At 32.4% G+C, this 17,797-nt stretch overlaps 2 protein-coding genes and 1 long non-coding RNA gene across 4 annotated transcripts; 1 reads left to right on the top strand and 2 right to left on the bottom strand.

Annotated features, from left to right (window-relative positions):
* Positions 1 to 7,996: 7,996 nt before the first annotated feature.
* Positions 7,997 to 10,125, bottom strand: LOC108834516 (dof zinc finger protein DOF4.1). 2 transcript variants are annotated; one of them, XM_056993535.1, is made up of 2 exons: positions 9,968 to 10,125; positions 7,997 to 9,187 (listed from the first exon to the last, which is right to left on the bottom strand). In XM_056993535.1, the coding sequence occupies exon 2, from the start codon at positions 9,153 to 9,155 to the stop codon at positions 8,304 to 8,306; it is 852 nt and encodes a 283-aa protein (XP_056849515.1). In that variant the 5' UTR covers positions 9,156 to 9,187; positions 9,968 to 10,125; the 3' UTR covers positions 7,997 to 8,303. The 2 variants fall into 2 exon arrangements, with proteins under 2 accessions (XP_056849515.1, XP_056849516.1); XM_056993536.1 differs by lacking the exon at positions 9,968 to 10,125 and adding an exon at positions 9,831 to 9,847.
* Positions 10,126 to 11,636: 1,511 nt separating this feature from the next.
* LOC108824302 (protein SET DOMAIN GROUP 41) lies at positions 11,637 to 14,375 on the bottom strand. The gene is made up of 4 exons (XM_018597702.2): positions 13,525 to 14,375; positions 12,806 to 12,940; positions 12,633 to 12,731; positions 11,637 to 12,569 (listed from the first exon to the last, which is right to left on the bottom strand). Exons 1-4 carry the CDS (start codon positions 14,254 to 14,256, stop codon positions 11,778 to 11,780), a joined length of 1,758 nt encoding a protein of 585 aa, XP_018453204.2. The 5' UTR covers positions 14,257 to 14,375; the 3' UTR covers positions 11,637 to 11,777.
* Positions 14,376 to 14,551: 176 nt separating this feature from the next.
* Positions 14,552 to 16,119, top strand: LOC108826684 (uncharacterized). Its single transcript, XR_001945513.2, has 3 exons — positions 14,552 to 14,772; positions 14,844 to 14,946; positions 15,747 to 16,119. It is a non-coding gene; the product is annotated as an uncharacterized LOC108826684 (long non-coding RNA).
* Positions 16,120 to 17,797: the final 1,678 nt, after the last annotated feature.

The following is a 17,797-nucleotide window of genomic DNA, read 5'->3' on the forward strand; positions in this document are numbered from 1 at the left end:
TCTCTCTCATAATTTTCACATTTTTTATTTTCGTTAATTTTTAGATACTGTGCTAGAACCTTTTTTTTTTTGCTTTTTTTAATGCTAGAACTTCTTGGGTGTGGTACATATATATCAAACCAATTAGAAGAAAAAGATGACATAACCTAACTTAATTTTAGGTCAACTAGACCTAATTCAATTGTTTGGTCCCTTATCAAAGGGTTATCTTGCCCTAAGTGGACGTACTTAATATATATTATCACCTATCAAGACTCTTTTTTATTTTACTTTTTATAGTTATTATCTGTATTGCTTAAGCTTAATCGAAGAATACAAATAAGAAAATATTGGTTACTTGGGGTTGCCCTATTGGGTCTTGTGAAATGCTCCTCAGCAATATTACCTTTTGTTGGTGAAGCAATAATAAGACTAAAAGAGAGGGTTAACTCCTTTTTTGTCTTATGTAATTTGTTTATACATATATCGATCGTGTTAGGATTAGGTCATGAATGAAATATTTCTTTTTAAAGATCTAATTGGTATATTCGCCAAAAATAATCTAAATCGTTGCCATTCAAATCTTGCTTGATTGAAGACTATGCAAGACTACTTATTTTGAGTATCGAAAATTAGCACCGAGTATAGTTTTCTTCTGTTTGTTAGAAATGCAAATAAATGAACGTTGAAGTTTTATATATAGAGTGCGATTAACAATAAATAGACACCTTCACAATTAAAAAAAAAATATATAAAGATATATATATATATATATATATATATATATAAGAAAATAATCAATATTTTAACCGTTTAAATTGGTAATCAACAAGACTACTAGTAGCAATACGTTCTTCAAATATCTGAATGAGAATCAAACCAAAACTAGTACGCAAATGGATCCTAAAGTTAAAGTGAACAACAACAAACAAATAGAGTAAATAGATGTCATCACGCCACCCAAATTCATCAAGCCGCCAGTATCATGTATACTATTATTTACTTGATAATTTTTTGGCAATTCGAGTTTCCGCATTAAAAATTAGAGTGATTAATATCATTTATATCTCTAATGAATAAAATATATTCTCTCTGTTTCAAAATGTTACATATTCTATATTTTTCTCACATTTTAATAAAACACATTAAATTTGCATAAATTTTTGTGATTTTTTTTCTCCATAATTTTATGTCAATAAAAATCCGATAAGTGAAATTGTTTTTTTTGAAATTTGCAATTAGTTAATAAAATATACATTAAAAATATAGAAAATATATCATTCTGAAACAATTTTTTTCTATAGGATATATAATTTTGTGAAAAGGAGGGAGTATTCACTAATAATAATAATAAAAAAAAAATTAAAACAGAAAATACATAACTAAATATTGATGAAGTAAAATTTTTAATTTTATATTATTGAAAAAGAATATTAAGTAATTTTAAAAATTTATCTATTAATAATGAACATAATATACAAAGAAATATACATAATAGTGATCAAATAAAAACTGAAATAATTATTGGTTTTGAAAAAGAAAACATTAATAATAATACATTATCTTATATATTAAAACATAAGTCATGACTTCTTTCATGTGTAATTTTTTTTTTAATTTGGACCACCCCTTAAAAAGTTGTTTCAACTAATTTATGTATAAATATTTAAACTAATTTAATTATTATAAAACAAAAAAATTAAAATAGATATTCCTATATTTACTCTGAAATTATATCTGAATATATTTTTTCATCTTTTTATTTACAATATAAATACATATTCCATTTTTCATTAAATTAAATCTTTTTAAATAATTAAGTAATTTCGTTTATAATTAAATAAATGTATATTTCATTTTTCACTTAATTTTTAAAATATTTACTTAATGTTGTGTTTATTTTAAAACTAAATTTATATGTCTCTTTAACTAAACAAACTTTTAAAATATCTAATTAATTTTGTAATTATAACTAAACTCATGTATAATTTTGTATTAAACTGTGATATTAATTTAATATAATACTTTTCAATAGAAATTTTATCTTTAAACAATAAGATTTTTCATTTTAGAAATTTGTATCACATGATTTAAAATATGCTATCAATAAAAATTTAAAATAAATAAATTAAATTATTGCATGTAAACTATAAAGTTGTTGTATTTTTAAATATTATATTAAACAATCAGTAATATAATAAATAGTAAAATTAATTATGTAAAAGTAATTATATGTGTAAAATAAGATAATCACCCGCACGGTTGTACGGATCAAAATCTAATTATTATTATTATATTTTTAATTGGTAAATAATGTATACCTCTAAAATAGATGAATTCTATAATAAAGATGAGTTTTACTCCAAACTCTACAATAGAGATGAGGTTTACTTCAATATGTTTTCTAAATTAGAGATATCAAAATATAGAAAAATAACAATTTCTATTTTAGAGACAAAAATAAAGATTGAGTTGGAGTGATTTTGGCTCTAGATGCTATTATAGAAGTCAAAATAATGATGGATTAGAGATACTCTTATCTCTCATTTCTTTTTCCTACCTTAGAAACTAATATTTACAAAATAAATTATTCATTGATAGTTTATAAATACACTCCAAAAAAGAAACTAATATTTACAAAAGAAATTATTCATTGGTAGTTTATAAATACAAATTGTTTTATTTGAATAGAACCGTTTTGTATTTTAACAATTTGAAGTAGATAAATCGCTTTCTTTTATTTCCTTAACCAGTCTCAATTATATGCTACACAAGCCAGCTGGGACCAATGAGAAATTTCCAAGTAACATTGGATCCATATCAGTAGGTCTGGGCATTTTATCCTAGATCTAAAAACCTAAAACCGGAATCGACCCAAAAATAACCGATTCAAAATCGAACCGAAAATTTTTCAAATACTTTTTGGGTCTAAATTTATTTAACTAGAAACAACCAAAACCGAATAGAACTAATCCTAATAGACCTAGACCCGAATAGACCTAATCCAATAATAACATATTTGTATCTGAACTAAAAACATGTATATTTTTATTTATATATATTATTTTATAATTTAGTTGAAATATCTTTTTAACAATATTTGTTATTATTTTGTAACATTTTTAAGTAATATAAATTTTTAAAATTAGAGTTTAAAATGTTTTATTTTAATTATTAATAGTTTAACTTAAGTTATTTTGTAAAATTTTAGATATATGTCAAATATTGACTAAATATAGTATGTCATGTTTATTTTGGATATTCAATATCTAAAACCGTTCTAAATCTAATATGAACCCGAAAATTACAAATATTTTATAGATATTAAAATTATAAATCTGAACTAACCCGGTCCCGACAAAACCCGATTTGAAACCGATCTGAACAAATTATAGATACATGTATGGGTCTAAATTTCTTGGATCCGAAAACCTTGAACCTGATGCCCAAGACTACAAAAGATTTCTATCTTGACAACCTTGTTAGTTGTTTAGTTAATTGATTTCTCGGGCCTTTCGTAATTGGTATGAACATTTAATTACACAAATGGCTCTGTAAGGTGTTATTAATGAGTAATTTTTGGGTTCCACTCCCTAAGGTGAACCTTTAGGTTCAACCATCAATAGAAGTTCACTATTTTATATTTAATATTTTTTAAAAAAGGAAAGAAAATATTATCATATTTTTAAAATTAAAAGATAAGAATAAAAAAATATTAGTTAGAAACAAAAAAAACTTAAAATAATAATTTTAATGCCATCGACAAAACACTAAACCCTAAATACTAAACCATAAACCCTAAACCTTTGGGTAAATCTTAAACCCTTCGGTAAATCTTAAACCGTTGGATAATCTTAAATTCTAAGGTTTATGATTTTACCAAGGGTTTTAAGATTTACCCAAAAGGTTTAGGATATAGTATTTAGGGTTTAGGGTTTAGTGTTTTGCTGACAGTATTAAAAAAATCAAGAATTTAGAATTTGTCCAAGGATTTAGGGTTTACCCAATGGTTTAGGATTTAGGGTTTAGGGTTTAGCATTTTGCTGATGGTATTAAAAGTTTTTTTCAACTATTATTATTTTTTATTTTAATTCTTGAGCTTTTATTTTTTAATTTAAAAAAACGTAATATAACTTGACAATATTTTATTTCCTTTTTTAAAAGATATTAAATATAAAATGGTGAATTCCTATTGGTGGATGAAACTAGAGGTTCATCCTAGGGAGTGAAACCAATAATTACTCGTTATTAATAGTCCAGTAAACTCTCAAACTGCGTTATTTGCAAAAGATACTGTTTTACCTCACCTGATCCCCTTGACAAAAAAAAAAAATTCTCACCTGATCCGCTCAATAATTCTTTTCAACTATAAATCAGATTCTTGCTAATTACACAATTCGTTAAACGCATTACGAGAATCAAATGTATTCCATATTAAAGGCTATTGATTTTGTTTAGCTATATGATTCAGACACATTAGCAAACAAAATCAGAAGTTAGAACGATCATTGATCACTCTAAAGAGAAAAAGGGAGTAGATTAGAAAATATCCACATATAATGAATCAATGATTAACTGATGAGAACCAAAAAGCTAAACAAAGTCTTTAAGTTGTGAAGTACCTAAACATTAAAGAGCTTCACGTTCTCCACATGGTAAAAAAACGGTGTGCTGCTGCATTTCATATTCAGACGCATCTATTCCTTGGATTCAACATATTCTACGACGACAGTGTTCCTCTTGGTACTTAAGTAGAAAAGGTAGAAACGGTGGGTTGGATAGTACGACGACAACAAAATCTCGTTTGTCCGAGTCACTCCAGCGAAGACTAATCTTCCAACTATTATTCTTCAACAAAGCTGGCAATGAGTAGATATGATCCGACCATTCCTGTTTTTCGACATCTTCTAGAACCCACAACTGAACGCTTGTGCTTCTTCCCGTAACAAAGCCGCCAAAATTCTCTTCATTATCTTCAGACATAAATAAACCCAATTTACCACTGTAATTTATCAGAACTCCATGGAGCAGTGCTCTTTGTATTATTGTTACATTTACTTCAATAAAACTGAACTTCTCAGACCTAACATCAAAGCAAACTATTAAATAAGTCTTTATTGACGGATTAATAGATTTAAAATACAAAACACCATTGATGCATATCTCTTGAGGTGACGAATAATCATAATGCCGTATGCAACGCTCGATAGCATTCTCCATGACCTGTTTCGAGTTCCTAATGTCAGAACTTGATGCTCTTGAAAACCTGTGCCGCCATCCTCTAACCGTGTCATGCACAATACTTATGAATTATTTATCAATCGGATCATAACCATACGTGCTCCTCACATCACAAGTCTCCTCGTCTTCACTTTGGGTAAATACAAGACTTGTCTGGTGCTAGGTTACATATCACCAACATGTTTTCCTTCCCTCTGAGATTAGCACATGTTTAGTACTAACACACACCAAACCATGGACAGGACGACCACAGCTAATTTCAACAGACGTACCGAAGGACAACTTCATATGACGGTTGTGGTAAACAGAAGAAAAACAGCTCACGGTTTATTACACGTGCGAGAAAGAACTGTGGGCGTGCGGAAGATTTGGTTAAGTACAGTTCGGTGAAATCTGGACGGCGGAGTATGGAGGCGCAGAGCTTCGATACGCAATGACATATCGCCATTGACTTCAACGGCAGCCTCAAGAAGATATCGCTTATGAGATATATTGGGATAGGCAATGAGGAGCTTTCTCTTCCATTAATATCTGAGGTTTTCGATCGCGCGTTGCATCCTCGGGTCATGGATTGACGATCGTTGTTCTTCTGCTGCGTTTCATGGCTGAGCTTAAAAAACCACTGCCCTTTCAAAGGTAATTGTGAAGTAATGGGTTGAGAGGAAGGGCATAAAGCCCAAACCTAAGGCCCGTAAAGAGCATGATTCGTGACATGCATCTCATCATCAATATGTCACGGAAGGGCCTTCCAAACTTACCAACTTGATACAGTTTAGACGGATCAAATGCCCACTTATGTTCGAAAATCCCATTGGAGCCACACACAGGAAAAAGACCTTTAGCTACTCTTACTAGGCACCACTACTGAGATTTATGCACGATTTTGTGTTATTAGTTAAGTTCATGCATCTTTTAGCACCATTTTTTTGTGGAAATATATAGGAATCCTATTATTGGTGACAGGTCAGTATAATTTGACATTTTTCCTTAAAAGTAAATTGTACAACTTACAATCACTAAATAAATACGAAGGTGATTGTTGGTTTCGTATTGTGCATTTTAATTAGTCATATTCAGTCTTCAAAAAAAATGTTAGGCGTTAGTGATTAGTAATGTAACAGTTCGCATCTAGAATATGCTTAACTAGGTGTTTTAACGCAATTACGGACTTGATAATTTAACAAATTAGTAAATAAATATATTATCAATTCGAAAATCATTAAAATAAATTATTTCATGCTTTTGATATATTTAATAATTATTAAAGATTAATTTTATATTCAGTAAAAAAAATATATTTTAATAAAATATTTTTACTGCGTAAAGTAAATTTGAAAATATTCATATATACATAAAACTATATACATGGATTCATATTTATTTTAAAAATATTTTTGATATAAAATATTTTTGAATCACATTATATATAATGTTTTAGATAATGATGATAATCAAATTAATGAAATTTATTTTTTAATTTGTGAGTAATTATATATTTACAAATCTAATCTAATTATTTATTAAAGGTAACGAAGACTTTAAACGCTCTAACTTTTAACGTAAGTGAAAAAATCGCTTCGAAATAATAGTGAAACTAAGAGTTCTCTTTTCAATTAGAGAAAATTAATAATTTTACTTGATTAATCTTTAGTTATCTGTTTTCTGTCTTTTTAAAAAATTTCTTATTAAAAGATAATTTCAGATAACAACACAATATTTATATGAATAATCTTTATTTTTAAAATATATATTACGTTTCAGATAATTATTCTTATAATTGTTATTAATTTTAATCACTTATTTAATCTAAATCATTTAAATTCATTTTTATTTTAAAAATAATTTATAGTTTATTCATTAAGGATATAAACGATATTAACCATTATAACTTTTAATGTAAGAGCTCGAAAATGAAAATCACTTCCCAAATAATAATATAGATTTGTGAGATATAGGCTATTATTACATATAGACTATTTAAGCATTTGTCAAGATGAACTTATATATATTATATATATATATATATATAATATTTTTTAACTTAAAATTCAGACTGGTACCACTTAAACTAACAAAAATTATCAATATTTCCAGGATTTTTTTAAAACTAATATTTCGAGGATTTTATCTATGAGTGTTTCTATTTGGTAAAAATATGCAAAGAGACAAAAATCATTGCCGGTCTTCTCATGAGAATAAAACATAAATAAAAATAGAATCTCAGTGGGTATTTGAGAAAACGATTTGTGATTGGAATAGTCTTTAGTTGGAGCAGGTATATTGTCGTGTGTGTTTTTCATTACAAAATTAATAATATAATAAGAATACAATATTATGTTACATTTGTGAATGGAATAGTGTTATAATAAGCATACTATGTCACATCTGTGAATGGAATAGTTTTATGATATATTTGTTTGTCACAGTGTGTTGTATTCAATACGCAATTCCCTTCATGGACAATTGGGTCTCCTTAGTTTCCAAATTAGACTTTGCTTTCGAGATTAAGTCTCACATAAGTCCCCCAACACACATAATCGTCGAATCTGAAAACTAATAGGATAAGAATAAAAATTTCACAATATATCTAAATATATCCACTATATATTCACGTTCTTAGATTTATTTTGTAAAGAAAGATTACCACCATAAAATCTACACAACTCGAGTTTTGAGTAATTAGTATATTGATGGTTATTATGAAATTCACATGCAAATAAAAATCAAAACCTAACTGATATAGACTAATCAATTCATCACTATAGTTCGTTTTAAATTAAAAGAAAATAAAATTAACATTGATCATATAAAGTTTTGATACGATAGAAGAGACAATATTTATAACAATATGGATTAGACACATATATGTTTTAAAAAGTCCTAGAGAAGCAAACTAAAACCCAATAAGACAATGAAAATGAACAGAGGAACTTTTAAAAAGCAGCAAGAAGAATCATCATCATGCTCCTCCGAAGGCGACTCTTCCGGGTCTGAAAAAAAACCCAAATCTAATCACATATTCTTGCTCGAAACTGTTTGTTTTTGTCTTTATTGTCTTTTTCTTTTGACAATATTCTTCAATATCACCATGTTGGTCCACCACTATCACCACCTAGGATGATTCCACTCCATAGCTCATTGCTTGAACCACTTTCTCTCGTCTTATTACCATCGTCGTGTCTCTCATGGTCATGATGATGTTCATCACCATTTCCATAAGGAAACATCAACTTACTTCCTCCTCCACTAATCTCCTGCTTGTTTCTATCTAATGAAAACCTAATATCGGTTTTGCTGTGATCATTATCATAATCCTGACGAAACTGAATCATTCCCATGGGAGCTGTGAAAAGACAGTTTTGCCCTCCTGTCATAGCTTGCTCAGCAAAGTGACCATAGTGCCCTTGAGCTTCCTTATCTCGCATAGTAGGAGAGGAGAAGGAAAGGCTGAGGTCATTATTTTGATGGGTACTCTTGCTAGGGTTTGATGTAGATGTGAAGACAAAAGGAGGGTTGAGATCTGGGAGATTCTTGGTGGGAGAAGAAGAAGAAGAATTAGGTTGTAGTAATGGAAGCTTCTTGTTCTTTCTAGAACCACCGCCAACGGGGACGTTACGGAGAGAGCCACCTTCAGTCCAATATCTCCGACAAGACTTACATAAGTACCTAGGCTGTGCTAAGCTGTAGTTGTTGTAGTAACAGAATTTGGTGTTGCTTGAGTTGCATCTTGGACAGTTTCTTGGTTCTTGTGGCCTACTGGTCATCGTGGTTATCATCTTCTTTTCAGCATCCATTATCATTGTTGTTGAATCCACTGTTGTTGTTCTTGGTGGTGGTGTGGTGATGATGGTGTGGTAGGGATTATTGTTAGGAATAGTCATTTGATGATGTTGGTATTGATCAGGATCATGATGAGTATAGTGATGATGGTCCATGATGTGTGCTTCAATTATAATTTATACAATCCCTGTTAGACATATGATCAAACCATGTGATTACATAAAAGCATGATCATAAAGTGTAAACTATCACAAGTAGCACACACATATATATATTTTTTTAACTTATAAAAAGAACATATAACAAAAATACGAACCAATAATAATAAATGTACGTCTATATATATACATGGAACTATGTAATATATACAAACGATGTAGATTAAATCAATAGAGGATCTCAGAGAGTGGAAACAAACGATCAGAAAAGTGGAACCTATCACACGTAGCACATACAATAAATATTAAGAAAAACTTATTGAAAGAACATAGTAACAGTTTTTATCAAAAAAAAAAAAGAACATAGTAACAGTTATATGAACCATAATCTATATAGAGAGAAATATTCATGTAACTATGTATAATATAAAAAGTGATGTCGATTAATTCAATAGAGGATCTGAGAGTGTGTGAACAAACGATCACTTTCTAAACGTACGATCGAGCAAGAAAAGTGCCATAAGACCAATAGAAGGAACCATATACTTTTTCAATATATAGTCTCCAGATCAACTAATTAAAAGGTATTAGGGAGCTGATCTCTAAAAGCCACACATCCTTTTTAAAAAGGAACAAAAATTCAAAGAAATTAGAAGGTGGAAAGATATAAACCTTTGAAAAAGTTGAAAAAGAAAACCCTAATAAACACATCAACTAAAAAGCAAAAAAAAGTTAAATAGAAAAGAAAAGAGAAAGTAATTGCAGAAGAAACAAGGAGATAGAGAAAAAGGGGAAGAAGATGAACTGACCTGATAAGTTCAAAGAGATGATGACTTAGAGAGAGAATGTTTTTGAGGCTAAAGTTTACAAGTTTTGGGTTTCACTTTTATGGGCATCTTAGTGGTGTGTTTGTTTTGACTTGTCTTTTTCTTCTCCTTTTGTAATAGAAGCTTTTTTTTATCATGTTAAAGTAGTTGATATGTAGCATCATACATTGGTTTTCATTCGCAGCAAAAATAATAATAGAGTGAATATATCAAACTAGTAATTCACTAAATAAATTATGAGACCTTAACAATCACAAAATGATCTTCCACTAATTATTAAAAGATCTTGATTATAAAATACTTAAAACCTATCAAAACTTTTGCAAAAATTTCATGGGATATTAAAATGACAGTAAAATAAAGTTAACAAATAACGAAAATTATACTTTTTGTATAAATTTTTCCTCTTACACAAGATATATACAAACGGGCCCAAAATAGGCCTCATGTTTAACTTTTCAGGCAACGACCGCTTGCATGGGCCTTTCCAATTTTAATGGGATATCCGATAAAGAGAACGCATGGCTCACTATGATGGAAACACATACAGTTAATTCGATGACATACGAACTAATCGCTAACTCGCAATTGTATCCTTAACCGGAATTGATTCTTACTGGCTTCGGTTTATGTATTCTTTTACCGGCCACAATACTTAAATGAGTATGAATACATATCCGTTGACAATATCATGGAGTGGCAATATCTTTTCTATACCAAAACATCATCTCTGTCATCTTAGCCATACTAAGATCATCAATGCTATCAAACATAGATTTACAATCTCCAACGAACAGAACTTCTTGATATGCCAGTTTTTAGTTCTTTGCTAGCCATAAAGAGTGTTTGCGCTGGTTTCGGTTTATGTTTAAGACATCAGGAACAACGTCCCAATTTAGAAATGATCTTAAATAACGTAAATAAAAAAACAGGTCAACTAATTATTAGTTTGCAAACTCATCTAACTTGAAAAGAATCCGAAAAAAAGTGAGAGAGAGAGAGAGAGGGCGAATCATTGGGGGGGGGGGGGGGGGGTGGGTTGTTTAATCTTTCAGAATCATTGATAGAACAGAATCTTAACCAGTAGTCTTCTTGTTCTTTCATGGAACCACTTGCTCTAGTCCTGCATACACATTCTTCTGGTCGAAACACAAAACATCTCTAGTGTTCTACGCGTTACGGTATAGTGTGTACCAAGAATCTTTACTGAAAATCTAATAGCACTGATTTTAATAAGATCTAGTTGACTTCATCCTACAGAGTTTTCATAAGATCAAAAAGAAAACCTCCACCAGTTAATATAGAATATAAAACAGAGGACTTACCCGAAAGTGAGACTTTGAAGAAGAAGGTGGTGTAGGGCAGAGTAGAGAAGCTCCCTGTTCTGTTAATGTTTGTAATATTCACTTCACAAAACTGCTGTGACCGCAGAAAGTGAAGGAGAAGAGATATAAAGTGAAGAAGAAGACTTTCCTTTTCATGGAAGAAATCGTATTGCTGGATTGATTGGTGCAGGATTTGAATTTTGGTTTTCTTACATTTACAAACAAGGAAGAAAAGTAGCAACCGTAAGACTTTTGTCCTTTTCACCGCCCAGAAGTATCCTAGTAGTCAAAAATGACTTTTATTGATATATATATATAACTTTGCATAAGTGGTCTTAAAGTGTAAATTACCCTTGTCTTTTAACAGTTTTCCTGTGAATAAACATTTCCTTGTATCAAAGCCATTAACAGATGACATGACACAATTCAAAAAATACATATTCCTCAAAATTAAAGCTACAGATTGATTAAGACACCGAATGTGACTTCTGACCGTAACATAAATCAGTCAGAAGGTCTGCATAGAGTAAGCAATGAAAAGAGAGTAGGAGAACGCTTACCCTTTGGTCTACGCTCGACTCTTCTTCTCTCTTGCAATTGGTCCCAGTAAAGGTGAAATCAATTGAACTCTTAAACTTTTGCAGGTAAGGGCAACCGCGAGTGAGGAAACTCCATGTGACTTGTGAGCTCCCACTCTCAGTGACTGCACACTTGAGAATCTGGTCTCTGATATCTTCTCTATGAGAATCATGGTTTTCAACAAGCATAAGACATTTGCTGCATTTGACATCATCATATTCTCGGGAAGACTCCATCAAAAACTTGCAGGCAAGCTCTAACAGGGACTCTCCAGCTCTTGTCCAGAAATTTGCAGCAGAAATAGCGAAAGAAAGGTCTGCGGAGACGAGACGGTGAGAAACACATGCAAGGAAGAGAGAGTAAGCTGCACTGGTCCTGCTCATCTCAAAAGCCCTCCCAAAGTCAGTTTCGGAATCAATCGAACGGATTCTGTAAGCAGAAGCCAGAGTGATGTAGGCATGCAGAGCGACGTGGTGACTTGGATGTAACCGCAGCGAAGAATCAAGAATGCCGTGATGGAGAACACCCTCGATCTTCTCACAACATGTTGCAGGATCAATGTCGTCTGATAGAAAATCATCTATGGCTTCCTTGATGTGATTGGTCATCTTTCCCACTGTGGCGGCTCCGTCTTCATGATGACCAACGGTTGTTATTTCATGCCCCAAGGCAACAACTCCCTGGAATGTGATATAAGATTAAGGCAACTAATGCCGAATAATATATGATTTTTTTCTACATACCTCTAGAATAGAGTCCACATAAGCAGGAGGTGATGCTGCACATCTTCCACAGTTACAAATAAATCGATATTTGGACCACAAATCTGACTGTCTCAATCCCTAATTATAACACACTTTTTTTTAGATACAAGGGAAGGGAGGGATTCCTCAAAAAGAAGATGAAAAAAACAAACCGTTGGTTGCAGTAAGTCGATGTATGATACAGTAATCTCTTCACCACTCTTGATCCTCTTGATGCTTCTAACAATTACCTTTGGTCCATATCTCACTGTACCTTCGTAAGTTGAGGTGATGCTGCTATAATGTTCCTGGAAGAAGCAACAAGTTGGATTATGTAACAAAAAAAATGAGAAATGTAATCAGAAGACATTAGCTCAATGTCACAGATCATGGAACAAAACTAATATTACGTGATATCGGATTTAGGGAGATTACGGGAGTCAGCCCCAAACATCTTGGTTAGGCATGTGGGTTCGGTTTCTTCAGTTAGTATGGTATTTTGTTAGTTCGGGTTGGTCAAAATTTAACCGAAGTGAACCAAAAAAAAGTTTTGATTCGGTTTGGATCGGTTTTCGGTTAGTTTAGTTTCAAATAGTTTTGCCAATTTTTTTTGTTGTTTTTGGTTAGACGTTCCTTTTAAATTGAATAAATTTGGAAAAAAGAATCGGCTAATTTCAGAATTTTGGTCAGTTCGGTTCAGATTTTGGTTAGTTAGATATGGAATTTCGGTTAAAGAATGAACCGAACCTAAAACCGAAATTTTTTTAGTTGTCAAACTGAACTGAACTTTCAAACCGAAATAATCAAAAAACAAACGTTTAGGGCAATAAAGGCAGGCCTACTCCTGGTATTCAAAAAGAAAAAAAGAGAAATGTATGTATGTTAAGAGAACCTTGTCTGTGTTGGCAGTGATGCGAGGAAGAGTTTTCTGAAACGACGACGTTGTGCTTGTGGTTGCGGTGGTGTGAGGAGGAGAGATCAAGAAACGGTAACAAGCGTTGGGAGAGCAGCTGTGGTTGATCCAAGAGAATCGCGAGTCATAAACCGCGACCCCGAGAGCAACTCCGGTTCCATCTTGCACCTCTACGGCGTTCGTTAGCACAGCGCATAAAGCCGCTTCCTCCAACACGGTGTTTCCCCTGTCAGACCTCAGAGCGGCGGAGATGAAAACGGCGGCGCGTTGGATAGCGATGGAGAAGGAAGAATCAGCCATGAGGCGGTGGTGATTGGTGAGAAGGCCGCCCAGTCGGTGCGGTAAAGAGGCGGATGCGGAGGAGGAGGAGGAGATGGAGTTGAGGAGACGGAGAGCTGCTCGGATGTCGGAGGTTGAGAGAAGCGGGGATAGGTCTGGAGGAAAGACGGCGGGAGAGTCATCGATGAGGAGGGAGCAAGCGGCGGAGCAGTAGAGAGAGTGGGGCGGAGGAGTAGGGGAGAAGCAGGATGAGCAGTGAGAGGAGAGGAAGGAGTCGTAGAGAGAGAAGGCGAGAGGAGAGAGCGGAGGAAATAGATCAACACCGATGCCAACATCTTCCGCCGATATTGTCTCCATCTCCGGCGGTGATGTCACTCTGTTCTTGGCCAGACAGTAAACCAAAAAAATGCCAGCTACAGTAGTAACTCGCATTTTTATCCTTAACCGGAATTGATTCTTACTGATTTCGGTTTGCTTATTTTTCTTCTTAGCCGCCGGCCACAATACTTTAATTTAATCATTTTTTGTGTGCACCCAATACCCTACTTTAATTTAAGGGAAATTTGGGAAAAGAGAACAAAACAAGTATGTCTTTGTCCCCTTAAAATGATTTGGATTATACTTGTCCCCTTAGAACAAATCATCTATAAAACCCAAAACAGTCCTCTGAATTAATCTTCTCAAATTAACAAGTATAATGTTTTTACAAAATTGTATGTAATCCAATTTATATGTTTAAATAATATAATAATATAAGTGAAGAGTTAAAAGTAAGTAAAGGTTAAAATAGAAGAAAAAAAACAACTCTCCTCTTCTTCTTCGCGAACGGTGGTGGAGAAAAGAGATCGGCTTTTTCACTTTCTTCTCCGGCGCGTCTCCGTTCGTCGACGAACGATAAGTCGGCGATCCATCTTTCCGGCCTCCGTCCTCCTTCCTCCTTCTTCTCTGGTAATGTAGAAATCTTTTCCTCCTCCTTCTTACTTCTCTGAAATCGTATCTCACTTTTTTTTCTCTGACAGTGCAAATCTGAGTAGGCACGAGGCTAACGGAGCTTCCATTACTAATTAAGAAGAGAAACGTCGTTGATTTAAAGCCCAATCCCTCTTTTACCCAAAATTGAAGGTTAGGGTTTATAAGATCCCCTTTTCGCTTTTTTTTTCATTTGCATGTATTGGTTACACACTCAAGTGCATGTATTGTTGTTAATCAGTATAAATTCGTGTATAAATCGATTGAGCAATTTTGGGAATTTTTTTAATTTGTTCTTTTGACTTATATGTTGTGTGTTCTCGGGTTTGATGGTGCTTGAAGGTGTTATAGTTTATCAAATGCATCTCTTTTATTTGAAAAGGTTTAATAGAGTATAAACTGTAAATGATTCAAGTTTGTTGTTTCGAATTCATATAAGTGCCCATCTTGCAGCAACAACAAGAGGGCTCGGTCCTAAGAATTCATTCTGTGTATTTGCTTTATATATATGATGAACAGCCTAACTGTTTTTGGTTTAGATTTTTATTTGTTGGTTAAGACCTCATGTGATTTGGTTATCTTAGGCGCAAGTTAGCCTCTTCTTAGGAAGACATTTAGTTATCATTGTTACAAATGGGAGGTTTGATCCTTGCTCTCTGTTATAATGTTCTGTCTATTAGAGAAGAAGACATCTTTAAACTCAATCAAACTGTTAGACTCTCTAACATGTTTCTTCACCTTAAAACCATTCTAGTTTGTGGTTGTGTTGATTGTGAGATTGTTGAATGTGTGTTTGCGATATAGTTTCTTTGGAATCCTATATGTATGTAGACCCAACTGTATATTAGCAAGTATTAAATCTCACTCTGTTACACTATTTTGTTTCTTGTTTATTTTTGGGTTTCCTTAAAGACATTACTAACATCTTCAACCTATTGCTTATATTTTTGTAGGCATGGCATACCAGTTTCCAAGATGCTTGCAGCAGGAGCTGAGCCCCCGATTGATAAGATCAACAACACGTGTAGACGACAGACAACATTCGGGAAGCTCGACAGAAGATTGCTTATGACCTATGGGAAGCAGCTAATGATCCTGTGCTTTTAACGCGGATGGCACTGTTCTGTCCTCCGAAGCCTACCACACGGTCTTCGCTTACCATTTTATGATTTTATTTCTGTTATGATTTGTCTAACAAGTGTATATGTGAATCTCTTCTTTGACTCTTATTTGACTGTAAACTCTATTAGTTAGCATTGTTTATGAATCTATTCTTTGACTCTTATTTTGGTTCTGAAAATATTAGGAAAATTTGGAACGTTTATTACAATTAGGAACGATTGATCCACTGCTTAGTGTAGGATAAAAATTCTTGAAAAACAAATGTAGAAGGGGAGAATCGAATACATGACCTTGGAACTTCTAACTACAACGTCAACCACTGCACTACTTCAAATTATTGTTTATAACTTCTGATTACAAACTTACATAAAGGAGGCACGTAAGTATTAAGTCAACCCCTATCTATACCCTAAATGAATATTAACAAGGCAAACCCTAACTATACCCTAAATGAATTCACTAAGCCATACAACATATCAACTCCTAAATATACCCTAAAGTTTACCCTAAATGAATTCACTAAGCCATACTGAAAATTAGGGAACATAATTTTAAAAAAGAAAATAAAAAAGATTTAATAGATTTAGGTAATATTTTGTGACAGTTATTTCCTAGATTTTAGGATTTGGTTACGAATCCGGTAGAAGGTACGTTCTACAACTGGTAGAATATGGATGAATAGGTAGATAGTCAATACCAAGACAGTAGACAAATGAGAACTTAGAAGAAAGAATATTCTCCGAAGGAAGACATAAGAACATTTATTAGGGCTTACGATCTACCAGTTATTCAGACAAGTGTATAGAATATAGATTATATACTCTGCCTGTGTAGATTTATATGTTTTTGGTGTATTTCGCAGTCTACCACTTGTAGATCATTGTAGTTGTAGTAGATTGCATAATCTGAAACGCCGTAGATGGTAGATCTGATATATTTACACTTTTAGATCATTTTGCAAATTGTTATTCCAAATATTTTTTTATAAAAATTTTATTTTTCATATATACACATACTTGAGTACTTCATGTTTCATATTTTTCTTTATTTTTTGGCTTTCTAAATTAATTTATATGAATTTTTATAACCTTAAAGGGTAATAGTAGTCCAAAAGTAGAAAAAATTGATTTTGTTCTAAGGGGACAAAGACATAGCTTTTTAGTTCTCTTTTCCCGAATTTCCCTTAATTTAATCACACGAACATTTTACATCAAATTTCAAGCAACTTTATATAATTCTTTTCTAGTCTAGCTAACTTGGCTATTTTATCTTCTACATTCATTATCTCTCTACTAAGAGCATCTCCATTAGCAATACACATAGAGCGCAAATTCCAAGACCAAAAACTAATTTTTTAATTTTTTTTTTTCGTTTGATTCTTTTTAAAAATAAAAAAATAAAAATAAAATAAAGTCGAACCAATCGCGGGCCGCCACATGGCGTGGGGCCCGCGGAACAGTTAAGAGACAGGTTCACCGAAAAAGAGTTATGTGAGACTGGTTTATATTTTCTATGGGCCCCACAGTTATTTTAATGTTTTGTTTTGTGGAAAAATGTGAGAGTTTTAGAGTAAAACTCTCAATGAAGTTGCTCTAACATGTTGAAATGAATATGGACACCTATCTGAACGATGCTGTCTTGACAGTACCATGGAGTGGCAATATTTTTTCTACAGCAAAACATCATCTCTATCTTCTTAGCCCATAACTAAGATCATTTATGTTATCTATAGTGCCACCCTGATATTTTGGGAGATGTAGACTATTTAGTAAGAGATTTCAATAGAAATTTGGTTTTTTTTTTACAATTTTGAAATCCTATTTCTATGCATTTTCTTCAAAAAATTTAGGGTCATAGGCCAACAATGCTTGACTGGCTTCTA

This window comes from Raphanus sativus, chromosome 9 (genome assembly GCF_000801105.2).
Source record: "Raphanus sativus cultivar WK10039 chromosome 9, ASM80110v3, whole genome shotgun sequence".
Taxonomy (NCBI): Eukaryota; Viridiplantae; Streptophyta; class Magnoliopsida; order Brassicales; family Brassicaceae; genus Raphanus; species Raphanus sativus.

What these genes read in the sequence shown, in the direction of transcription:
- LOC108834516 (XM_056993535.1), bottom strand. Translation starts at nt 9,155, where the DNA reads ATGGACCATCATCACTATACTCATCATGATCCTGATCAATACCAACAT.
- LOC108824302 (XM_018597702.2), bottom strand. Translation starts at nt 14,256, where the DNA reads ATGCGAGTTACTACTGTAGCTGGCATTTTTTTGGTTTACTGTCTGGCC. An exon ending in TCACTGCCAACACAGACAAG is followed by an intron (nt 12,941 to 13,524) that starts GTTCTCTTAACA and finishes TGCTTCTTCCAG; the next exon opens with GAACATTATAGCAGCATCAC. An exon ending in ATGTGGACTCTATTCTAGAG is followed by an intron (nt 12,570 to 12,632) that starts GTATGTAGAAAA and finishes ATCACATTCCAG; the next exon opens with GGAGTTGTTGCCTTGGGGCA.